This window comes from Vulpes vulpes, chromosome 14 (assembly GCF_048418805.1).
Source record: "Vulpes vulpes isolate BD-2025 chromosome 14, VulVul3, whole genome shotgun sequence".
In the NCBI taxonomy this organism is placed as follows: domain Eukaryota; kingdom Metazoa; phylum Chordata; class Mammalia; order Carnivora; family Canidae; genus Vulpes; species Vulpes vulpes.
This window is the reverse complement of record NC_132793.1, coordinates 51102633-51115123: the sequence shown is the minus strand read 5'-3', so window position 1 is coordinate 51115123 and position 12491 is coordinate 51102633. Positions and strand designations below refer to the sequence as shown.

At 34.2% G+C, this 12491-nt stretch overlaps 1 protein-coding gene across 12 annotated transcripts in view; it reads left to right on the top strand.

Annotated features, from left to right (window-relative positions):
- The window catches only part of FER (FER tyrosine kinase), a 434834-nt gene that overhangs the window by 69180 nt on the left and 353163 nt on the right, over positions 1 to 12491 (top strand). For 11 of the 12 annotated variants that reach the window (XR_011997006.1, XM_025992805.2, XM_072736632.1 and 8 more), the window contains 2 exons: positions 1635 to 1808; positions 7925 to 8024. Coding sequence is in view for 11 of the 12 variants with exons in the window: in XM_025992805.2 (XP_025848590.1) it covers positions 1635 to 1808; positions 7925 to 8024 (274 nt within the window). In the remaining variant the exon portion in view is untranslated. Of the gene's footprint in view, positions 1 to 941; positions 1237 to 1634; positions 1809 to 7924; positions 8025 to 12491 lie in introns of all 12 variants that reach the window. The other variant, XM_072736633.1, reaches the window with a different exon arrangement.

The following is a 12491-nucleotide window of genomic DNA, read 5'->3' as shown; positions in this document are numbered from 1 at the left end:
TTAGAGAGATATATATGTATATATATTTATACATAAAATAATGTAATACATACATTTATAAATAAAATAATATAGTATAAATATAAAATGAAAAAGACAAAGCTACAAGAGTTACTAGGACATTTTATTTGTTTTTAATCTACGTTTAGTTTCTTTTTCCCCACTGTTTTCATCTTTGTTAAATTTTATATTTTATTTTATTTTTTAAAAGATTTTATTCATTTATTCATGAGAGATGGGGGGTGGGGGCAGAGAGATAAGCAGGCTCAATGCAAGGAGCCCAACGTGGGACTCAATCCCGGGACTCCAGGATTACGCCCTGGGCTGAAGGCAGGTGCCAAACTGCTGAGCCACCCAGGGATCCCCTAAATTTTATATTTTAATGCTTTGTGGTATCTAGAGCACATTAGTAGTTAGATTTTTTAATTTGAAAATAAGAATGATGAATTGATAGGCCACATTTTATTCCATGTTCATAATAGCATTCCACAACTACAAATGGTCCTTCTCCCTAAACAAATGTCCTCAAAGTATAATTTTTAAAAAATGTATATTACAGTGTACCAAAACAAGATTATCAAGTTAGACCCTGATAAGTTCTTATTATGACTAAGAATTTGTTTCCTTTAGGCTATTATTTTTATTTGGTGCTCATTCAATTTTAATTTAGGATTATATTGGAACATTAACAGATGAAGAATAATTCTGTTCATTCAGGGTCAAAAGTAATGGCATAGAAAATTATTCTAATCTTCAGTAAATATCTAAAATCATACCTTGTTAATTTTTTAATCTTTAACATGGATCTTACCTGACCATGATATATCTCCAATAATTGTTTCTAAATAGAATTTTGAACCTTTAGTGAAGAGTATTCCTCAGTTACTTTTTTTAGTATCTAGAAACTAGAATGTCTAATAACAAATGACTTGTTCTTCCAGGAGTATTCATATACCCACTTGTCCCAAATCCGCCATTACATATGTCTGCTTTAATGAAATGTGCTGGAAAAACCATTGAGAACTAATGGTATATGCTAAAGAAATGAGAATGGAAAGAAATCCAGACATTACCAGTATTTAAGACATAAGCAGCAAAAGCAAAGCAGGTACAAAGATCGAGAAGGGATTTTTAGGAAGAGGAGAAGACAAGTTGGTATGTTGGAATATGAGAAGCCATGCAAACTGAAAAAGAAGAATTTCAGGAAGAATTGAGTCAGCAGGATCAGATCAAATGGTACAAGTAAAAATGGTTAAATTTCTGTTGCATTTGACCACTAGGAAATGGTGACCTTACTGAGGCAGTAACATGGTGTAGGCAGAAGCATTATATCAGTATGTTGACAGACAAGAAGTGGTAAAATGAAGATTGCAAGTGTGGACTCTAAAAGAGCCTTAATCCCTTTCATAGAACATTACATAGTCTGATTACTGAATTTTGAAGTATTTGTACTTGAAGATGTTAAATATAAACCATTCATAGCTCATTGCACGATTGCCAGAAACCTGGCATTTATATATTAATGTAATAATTTGTGTAAAATGAAGTATTTAAAATTCCTGAATACTTAAAGCACAGTAAAATGGAAATGTTTAATACAGCTGCTAATTTTACCTTTTTTTTTTTTTTTTAAGTCTTGGCTACTTATGATTCAGCAAACAGAACAACTTAGCAGAATCATGAAGACACATGCAGAGGACCTAAATTCTGGACCCTTACACAGGCTCACCATGATGATCAAAGACAAGCAGCAGGTGAAGAAAAGTTTTATAGGTGTTCATCAGCAGATAGAGGCGGAAATGATCAAGGTTTGTCCTTCTACTCTGGAGTTCTTTTTTAAATATGATTTTTAAATTCACTGACATGTTTTATCTTGTTTGTTTTTAAAAATTGTTTAGCCATCATTTTATGATTAATAAGTTTTGGTGTCTCTAGTAATATTCTTATTGAATATAAAACATGATTGATTATAAGATGTACTGTTACTTTATGTACTCCTCTGAGAGAAAAAGAATGCTGCCAATTAAACTATGATACCGTGCTTTCTTATCACTTAGAATTTTTATTTTTTGCTTACTGAAATAGCTTCTAGTTTTTATTATTTTTATTTTTGCATGTAATAAAAAAGAAAACCTAGACAAAGTAAATTAGGATATTTAAAATTTTACTTTATTTATAGTGAGAGTTTGTCCCTTCTGGATAACTATTTACAATATTTTTGTTGTTTTTTTTTTTTTAATTTTTATTTATTTATGATAGTCACACACACAGAGAGAGAGGCAGAGACACAGGCAGAGGGAGAAGCAGGCTCCATGCACCAGGAGCCCGACGCAGGACTCGATCCCGGGTCTCCAGGATCGTGCCCTGGGCCAAAGGCAGGCGCCAAACCGCTGCGCCACCCAGGGATCCCCACAATATTTTTATTATGAAATTTTGAATGTACAAAAGAATAGAAAAGACAAATTCCCATCGACTGATCCACCCACATAGTCAAGGTTCTTTTTTTTTTTTTTTTTTTTTTCAATTTTTATTTATTTATGATAGTCACACAGAGAGAGAGAGAGAGAAAGAGAGAGAGAGGCAGAGACAGAAGCAGGCTCCATGCACCAGGAGCCCGACGTGGGATTCGATCCCGGGCCTCCAGGATTGCGCCCCGAGCCAAAGGCAGGCGCTAAACTGCTGTGCCACCCAGGGATCCCACCGCTGCGCCACTCAGGGATCCCTCTTTTGTTTTTTTAAAAGATTTTATTTATTTATTCATGATAGAGAGAGAGAGAGAGAGAAGCAGAGACACAGGCAGAGGGAGAAACAGGCTCCATGTAGGAAGCCCGATGTGGGACTTGATCCCAGGACCCCAGGATCACAGCGTGGGCTGAAGGTGGCGCTAAACCACTGAGCCACCTGGGCTGCCCAGTTTTTTTTTTTTAATGTATACTCACCCAATTTTTCTAATACACTGAATCATTTTAAAGAAAATTTCAGGTATCATTTTATCCATAAACATTTTAGTTTATATTGCTGAAATAAATACTCATTAAAAAAAAGTTAACCATATTATCATTAACCCACCTAAAAATAACATTAATTCCTTAGGGTCATTAAAAATCCTGACTATGATCAAATGATTGTTTATTTGTATTTTACAGTTGATTCATTTGAATCATGACCCAAACATGGCTCACACATTGCATTTGAATAGTTTTCTTTTAATCTATAGGTACCTCCCCCCAACTTTTTAAAAATGCCATTTATTTGTGGAAGAAACTGGGTAATTTGCTCTATAGAACTGAATTTAAATTTTATTTTATTGTTAGCATTTTTGTGATGTTATTTCACATATTTCTTTATCCTTTAATTTTCCTGTAAACTACTTGATAAAATTCTGGCTATTTATTTTGGGCAAGAACACATTATAGGTACTAGTATAGACTTCTTATTTTTTTTTTCCATATCAGAGATAAATAATGTTGTTTAGCTTTTGTGATGTTAAACTTGATTGTTAGGTTCCAGTGCTGAGAGCCTGATCAACTTATTAAAAAAGTTTTCCTTCAGCCATTCACCAAATAATTTTTAGAACTAATTGGTGTTTGCTGCTTGGATCCATTATTTTGGTAGTTGTTATAAAATGACAATATTTTGCTTCTGTCATTCCTAATGTGATTGTTAGCTGTAATTTTTCAGAAAAAGTTTTTCCTATGGCAAGTGTTTGGCAACCCTGAGATATATAGGTCACATATAAGAAGCAGGATAAATGCTTGCTTTTTGCAGTTAGCCAGTTTGGGGAACAATGAATTGGTTCTTTAGCAATTTCAGAAGTTAAGAGTTCAGTTTCCAGTGTGGCACATAAGAAGTTTGGAAGTTGTTACTCCATCCTAACAAAGAGTTAAAAATTGAACAAACTGAAAAACCAACAAGTCTTCTTAGATCTCTATAGGAAGTGAGGTGACAGGGCAAATGGCTCCCCCCTAAATTGGAGAGACAGACAAATGAATATGCCAAGGCATTCCATTCTTTTTTTTTTTTTTTTTTTTAAGATTTTATTTATTTATTCATGAGAGACAGGGAGAGAGAGGCAGAGACATAGGCAAAGGGAGAAGCAGGCTCCATGCAGGGAGCCCAACGTGGGATCGATCCCGGGTCTCCAGGATCACACCCTGGGCTGAAGGCGGCACTAAACCACTGAGCCACCCGGGCTGCCCACGTTCCGTTCTTAATAAAGCCTGCTCTCAGGAGAAACTATTTACCCTTAACCTAACTAATCTGGGGGAAGGGAAATTCATAACTCCTGTTCTCTTTGAGTGGGGATTGGCCCATCGGCTGAGGAACATGTGTGAAGTTCACAGCCAGAGGCACAGCCTGAGACTGAATCAATAGGTATAAAATATACCTATTTAATATACTAAAATAGGTATAAAATAGCTTTTCTGACAGCTATCACCACATTAGTAAAGTCCTATATAATCAGTTTCTTTTACCTGATGTATCCTGCATAGCAATCAAGAAAAAGTAACAAGGGATCCCAAAAGGCAAAAATACACAATTGGAACCAGACACAGTAGGGATGTTGGAATTATCAGACCAGGAACTTAAAACAGCTATGAATAATAGGCTAAGGGCTGTAATGGATAAAGTAACAATCATGAAAGAGCAGATGGGTAATGGAAGCATAAAGATGGAAATCCTAAGAAAGAAACAAAAAAGCATTCTGCCATTCTAGCATTGTCTAGTATTTTAGAGAGCAAAGATAATGTACAAAAGTGAAGAATGACTTTCATGGGCTTAATAGGAGATTGGACACTAGGAAAGAATTTCTGAAATTGAGAATATATCAATAGAAATCTACAGAACTGAAAAGCAGAGAATAAGGATTAAAAAAAAAGGAACAGAGTATCTAAGAACTATGTGGTAACTACAAAAGATATAACATGTTTTATGTTATTTATGGGAATACCTGAAGGAGAGGAAAGAAAGGAACAGAAGAGATCCTTGAAATTATAATGACTGAGAATTTCCCTAACTTAGTGTCAGACACCAAACAGCAAATCCAGGAAGCTCAGAGAACACCAAGCAGAAAAAATGACCAAAAAACTACACATAGGCATATCAATTTCAAACTACAGATAATCAAAGATAAAGAAAAGAATCCTGAAATAAGCCTGAGTAAAAAGCACCTTAGTTATAAAAGAAATATAAGAATTATATCTGACTTCTCCTAAGAAATAAGTAGGCAAGGAAGTGGTATGACATATTTAAGTGTTGAGAGAAAAAAACCCCATGATCCTAGAGTTCTATACCCTGTGAAGTTATCCTTCAAAAGTGAAATAAAGACTTGGTTAAACAAACAAAAATTGAGCAGAAAAGCACTTGACGTGATTTTACAAAACCAGTACTCATTCATAATGAGTAAACTAGGAAAAGAGGAATCCTTCCTCAACTTGCTAAAGAATATCTACAGAAAGTCTACAGCTAACATCATGTGTAATGATAAGAAACTCGAAAATTTCCCACTAAGATCAGAAGCAAGTCAAGGATATTTCATTTTACTGTTGCTTGTTAACATTATACTTGTAGTCTTAGCCAATGCAACAAGACAAGAAAAAGAAATACATACATATTGGGAACAAAGAAATAAAGCTGTATTCATTCATAGATGACATAACTGTCTATGTAGAAAGCCCTAAGAGAATCAACAAAAAAAACTTTGGAATTAATAAGTGATTATGGTAAGGTTACAGGATACAGTGTTACCATACAAAAGTCAGTTTCCTTTTTTTTTTTTTTTTAAAGATTTTATTTATTTATTTATTTATTCATGAGAGACACACAGAGAGAGAGGCAGAGACACAGGCAGAAGGAGAAGCAGGCTCCATGCAGGGAGCCTGATGTGGGACTTGATCCCAGGTCTCCAGGATCATGCCCTGGGCTGAAGGCAGGCACTAAACTGCTGAGCCACCCAGGCTGCCCAGTCAGTCAGTTTCCTATACATCAACAATAAACTTGTGGAATATGAAATTAAAAACACAATGCCATTTTCATCAGTACCTCAAAAATGAAACACTTAGGTATAAATCTAACAACATATATACCAGATCTGTAGGAGGAGAACAACTGAGTTCCAATAAGAGAAGTCAAAGAAGTAATAATTGGAGACGTATCCCATGTTTGTGGGTGAGAAGACTCAGTATTGTCAAGATACCAGTTGTTTCCAGCTTGCTCTTTAGATTTAACACAGTCTCAATCAAAATACTCAGTAAGTTATTTTGTGGATATTGACAGACTCATTCTACAATTTATATGAAGTGTCAAAAGACCCAGAATTGTGAACAGAATATTGAATATGGAATATTATTGAATAGTTTATTAAGCCACAGAGAGACACGGAGGAAACTTACATGCGTTATTACCAAGTGAAAGAAACCATTCTGAAAAGACTACATGCTGTGTGATGCTAAACTGAATGATATTCTGGAAAAGGCAAACTATGGAGACAATAAAAAGATCAGTGGTTGCCAGGGGTTAGGAGAGAGAGGAATGAATAAGTGGAGCCCAGAGGATTTTATGACAGTGAAACTACTTTGTATGATACTATAATGGTGGATATGTTGTTATATATTTGTTTAAATCCATAGATTTAATCCACCAGGAATAAAACCTAATGTAAACTGTGGACTTTGGGTGATAATGATGTATTATCTCAAGTTCATCTATTGTAACAAATTTACCACGTTAGTGGGGGATGACTGTGCATGAGTATATGGGAAATCTCTGTATTTTCTACTCAGTTTTGCTCTGAAACTCAATCTTTAAAAAATAAAGTCCATTAAACAAAGTTAATTACTGAATTTTCTTTGTTTTTTTTTAAAGATTTATTTATTTATTTGAGAGAGAGAGAGAGAGGGAGAAAGAGAGAGAGAATGAACAGGTTGAGGGGGAGAGGGAGATGGAGAAAAAAACCCTCAAACAGACTCTTCACAGAGTGTGGAGCCTGACACAGGTCTTGCTCCCAGGACACTGAGATCATGACCTGAGCTGAAACCAAGAGTTGGCTACTCAACCAGTTAAGCCACTCAGGTCTCCCTTGAGTTCTTTCTCTCTCTCTCTCTCTCTCTCTCTCTCTCTTTTTTTAAGGAATGGTTCAGACTCATTTATGTCTGTATCATAGCTTATTGATATTTTCGTTTTTTTATATAATGTTACCCTCCCTCCGGTCAAGAACAATGGTAGTGCTGAGTTTGTTAAAAGTTGACTCGAATATTCTTCTAAGTTGTTTATGCCCCTTTTGCAAGTTTTTGATGCTGCTGATTTCTTAGTCTTCTCAAAGGTACATTAGAAGTTTTTCAGATCCCATCTAAGACCCCTGTTTTTTCCTTAAATGCTATTTAAATGGGTTTTGACTATAGAATCAAAGATTTGCATTTGTTTAGTCTTTCCATAGAAATAATAACCAAATTCATGTATGTATGTAATGACCACTGTTATGTATGTAGCCAACAGTGGTCGTTAGATACATCTTTAAAGTGACATTATAATATCCCAAATACCCAAATCAAAAATACTCATGTTAGAATTGGTAAATTAGAACAACTCCAAGTTACTCTGTATAATTAAAATAAATATTTAAATTAGCTTTTTTATTAGAGTAAATATTTGTATACATAGTATATTAATTTATGATCTTTAAACTTTAGATGATGGCAGCATTATTTCTTGACTTACTTTTCTAAAAATATTTTTTCTTTTTTCATATGCTGTTGAATTTATCATTGATTTCTAAACTGATTTTTAATATATTGTCTATAATGTATATTAAGGAGCAACTATGATCTGTAAGTAATAAAATATATATCAGGTAGTACTTCTGGATTCAAATTCTTAGCAATGTAAATTTAAGCTTTTAAAATGTGTTCTTTATTTTTCTTGACAGGTTACAAAGACAGAATTAGAGAAATTAAAATCCAGCTATAGACAGTTAATAAAAGAAATGAATTCTGCCAAAGAGAAATATAAAGAAGCTTTAGCTAAAGGTATGAAAAAATTGTGAAAAATGTTTATTTTAGTGATTTTTATTCTTATCATTTGAATGTTGTCTTTATAAGTAGGAGAATGATTCCACTTAGGACCAATTCACATTTTAAAATTATCAAAATAGACTAATCGTCAAATTATCTAATAAGTCCTTTTATATTTTTGCTTTATTAAAATGCTGTAAAATATTTTTGAGTAGTTTATACTAAATGGAATTATGTAGCACTTGTAATAGAAAGCAAAGAGTGTTCAAAATTTTCTTTCCAGTATCAGCTTTACTTATTTAATTACTGAATATTAAATAAGAAAAATAAGGTTGTATTTGTTTAGACGCCTTTTTTAGCCTTATTTTTCCTGTGGTATTTAAAAGCCACTAAAATACAAGATCATTTTAAAGCATTATTTTGTTTTGATTCCTTAATTTTATTTGCCCATATCGTCCTAACACTTTCATAAAAACCTTTGGAAGCAAATAGAAAGAGATGTGTATTATTTGTTTTAACCAAGTATTTATGGTTATGAGTCTTTAAATGTGAGTACACAGTCTTCATATTTAAATTTTTTTAAATTATAAAAGTTGGAGGTTTTTAAAAAATTTTATTTATTTATTCCTGAGAGAGAGAGAGAGAGAGAGACACAGGCAGAGGGAGAAGCAGGCTCCCTGCAGGGAGCCTGATGGGACTCCATCCCAGGTCTCCAGGATCTCGCCCTGGGCTGAAGGCAGGCGCTAAACCGCTGAGCCACCCAGGCTGCCCAAAGTTGGAGGTTTTTAAAGGAATTTTGTAACTGTCTAAATATAAGCTTTATTAGCAGCTCTGTTTTCTTTTTCTTTTTACATTTACCTTTTTTTAAAAAAATATTTTATTTTATTTTAATTTTTATTTATCTATGATAGTCACAGAGAGAGAGAGAGGCAGAGACACAGGCAGAGGGAGAAGCAGGCTCCATGCACCGGGAGCCCGACGTGGGTTTCGATCCCGGGTCTCCAGGATCGTGCCCTGGGCCAAAGGCAGGCGCCAAACCGCTGCGCCACCCAGGGATCCCTACATTTACCTTTTTACTAACATATTGTCTCTTGGTCTTTTACGTCTCGTGTATATATTCTTATTTTGTGGAGGTAAGCAAAATAAATAGCTTTACAATTGAATATATCTTGCACAATGAAAATAGCATGCTTCTGTTGTTAATCCCAGTAAAGTAAAAGAAATACTGTTTGAGGTGCATTTCTCCTTCCCCTTTCTTCTTTCCTTTGTCTCCATCCCTACTCTTCCTCCTCTGGCTGTTCTCTGCTTGCTTCCTCCCCTTCCTTCTGGATGTCCTTCCCCTTTCTTTTGCTCTCCCTCTCCTTCCTATTTTCCTTCCAACATTTACTATGTTTTCCTCTGTTCCTGTCCCCACCCCTCCCACATTTACCTCACGTTTCTGCTTTTTGCAGTGTCTCTCCTGTTTTTGTTTTGTTTTGTTTTGTTTTTTAGGGAAGATGAATTGGTGTTTAAAGTTCTCTTATTTCTACTTACTTATTTATCATGTACCCCAGCCAGTATTTTGAGATCATGATCTCTTGATTAATGTAAACATATCTTTTGAAATGCTTCTGTAATTATCTTAATCATTGAAATGACAAAATTTAAAAAATGGTATGTGTAAAGATCATATACCTACTTTGGAGTCAGAGGTTCCAACACCGGATGATTATTTTATAGATTTTTCAAAATTAAATGTACCTAATTATTATTCCTTTATTATTTTAAGAAAGGTTTAGATAATCAAATATTTACTGAGCATTTGCTGTTTTTAAGTTATTGAAATTCAAGCAGCATTTCCCAGATATTCATGGAGCTTACCCATTTGTAGTTGATATTCTAATTGATGAACTACAAGTCTTACTCTGTTTCAAAATTCAGTTTATGTGCAAGGGATCCCTTACTAAATCAAGAGTAGTTTATTTTATTTTATTTTTTTTAATTTTTATTTATTTATGATAGTCACACACAGAGAGAGAGAGGCAGAGACATAGGCAGAGGGAGAAGCAGGCTCCATGCACTGGGAACCCGACGTGGGATTCGATCCCGGGTCTCCAGGATCCTGCCCTGGGCCAAAGGCAGGTGCTAAACTGCTGCGCCACCCAGGGATCCCTCAAGAGTAGTTTAGAAGTAGTTTTGTTTTAAGCATTAGTATTCAACCTGTCAAAATAGTTAATTTTATGAAGTCTCTTACTTAATGCGTGGCTACCATTCTCAAATTAGTGCCCTGTATTAAAAATATCCATATTTAAATTCATCCAGAGCGAGTGATGATGTAATCCAACTGTATTGTAATTCAGCTATGCTAAGTATTTCACACTAGGTCTATATCTGTTGGAGAATGATTAGTTAAAAAAGAAATAATTACTTTCTCGTCTTTGGTATCCATTTTTTAATGATTAGTTTATTTGGTTTAAAAAAATGAAATCTATTTCTGATGTCCTAATAAAATTTTAAATAGTTCTTGTACATAGTGCTTACTTATATTATCAAATATTTTTCATAGATAATAGTTTACTTTTTTATTACTTTTAATGTAGATAAAATACAATTTAGTGTTGTAATAGTAGGAAGGCAAGTAGAAATTTGAAGATTATAATTTTAATTAGTCCCAAGAAGTTTACTACTTGGCTGAATCTCATGAAATTAAAATATGTGAATTAATTTACATTTCTTCTTTCAAAGGTATTAGTGATATTTTTCTATTTTCAAAAATTTGGTTGCTGCCATTAAATCAATTTATAACCTATAGAATACATGTTTTTAAAATAAGTTCTTATGTAATTGTTCTCAATACATGACACATACATAAATTTATCTTTCTATAATCGAAACTATCTTTATATGCATGTTTATGTGAAAAGGTATAAAATTATATTTTTGAACACTTTGTTATCAGACTGCATTTTATTTTTTAATTATTACTATTATTTTTTAAAAATTTTAAAAATTTATTTATTCATGAGAGACAGAAAGAGAGAGAGAGAGGCAGAGACACAGGCAGAGGGAGAAGCAGGCTCCATGCAGGGAGCCCGATGTGGGACTTGATCCCTGGTCTTCAGGATCACACCCTGGGCTGAAGGCGGGGCTAAACCGCTGAGCCACTGGGGCTGTCCTCATACTGCATTTTATGTTTAACATGGAAATAGGCATTCTTTTGTGAAGTTATAAGGATGATGTGGTGGCAAAATTTCCAACATTTGCAGATGTCAGAATCTTAGTTCTTCTGTTTAGGCCAGACCGGACTCATTGTGGAATGGTTCCTAAGGACTGCTGGGCACTGACAGTGAATACCTTGGCAATGGCTCTAGCAACCATAGATATTAGGAGGTCTTAAAATCCCAGTCTGACATATAGCTTCCAGGTAGAGACACTTTAGGGAAAACAGGCTTTGGGGGAAACGAGGCCTGAAAATAATTCCCTATAATTAAGGATTAAATTCTGGATTTGAGGAATGCCTGGGTGGCTCAGTGGTTGAGCATCTGCCTTCTGCTCAGGGCATGATAATGAGGTCCTGTGATTGAGTCTCACAAGGGGCTTCCTGCAGGGAGCCTGCTTCTCCCTCTGCCTGTATCTCTGCCTCTCTCTCTCTCTCTCTCATGAATAAATAAATGAAACCATTAGAAAAAAAAATTCTGGATTTGAGAGTAGGTTCAGAGTCAAGGGCTCAGTTACAATGCAACTGGAGGTTTAGCAGTTATAGGAGGTCAGGAGGAAGGCTGGGTTAATGGTGAAATTCCAAATTCCTGACCCTTGCTGTGTGGATTACTCAGAATACTTCAGTTTTAAGTATTAAAGCTTTTATCCAAAGGAACATTAGTTTATATTGTCTAATGTAAAATATAATACTCATTTGCAACATAAATGTAGCATTTCTGTTATTTTTTTGTAATATATTTTGAATATTAAACTTGTTTTGCTTTGTGCTGTGCTGAGAAAGCAAATATTTGTCTTAAATTGACTTGAACTAATTTGAACATTAGTCTATTGATTATTATTTATAACATGTAAACTGAGAACACCTGAAATCATTTTAGTCTATTAAGCTGAAGTTAATAATTCAGAGTTTTCTTGATAGCAGCATAGAATAATGAGCTCTTGAATACAAAATGCACAGGTTTTCCTTTTCCATTGCAGATTAAATTCTGTATACTTTAAGTTGGTTGAGCACTTGTTTACGTTTAGCCATAAAACAATTTTGTGAATCTACAAAGCTTGTATCTGAACTAAGGTCTTGATATAATGCCTATAAATATTGGCAAAATTTTCCATCACATTTATCCATAAATGTGCAAAAGTGCAAATGACTTCACAAAAGAACTCCTACAAATTTATATTGTCTTTGAATAAAGAAAGTTTATCTTTTCCTCTCCAATCTAGATATATTTTTATTTTTCTTGCCTAATTGCCCTAGCTAGAACCTCCAGTAGAATGTAGAATATA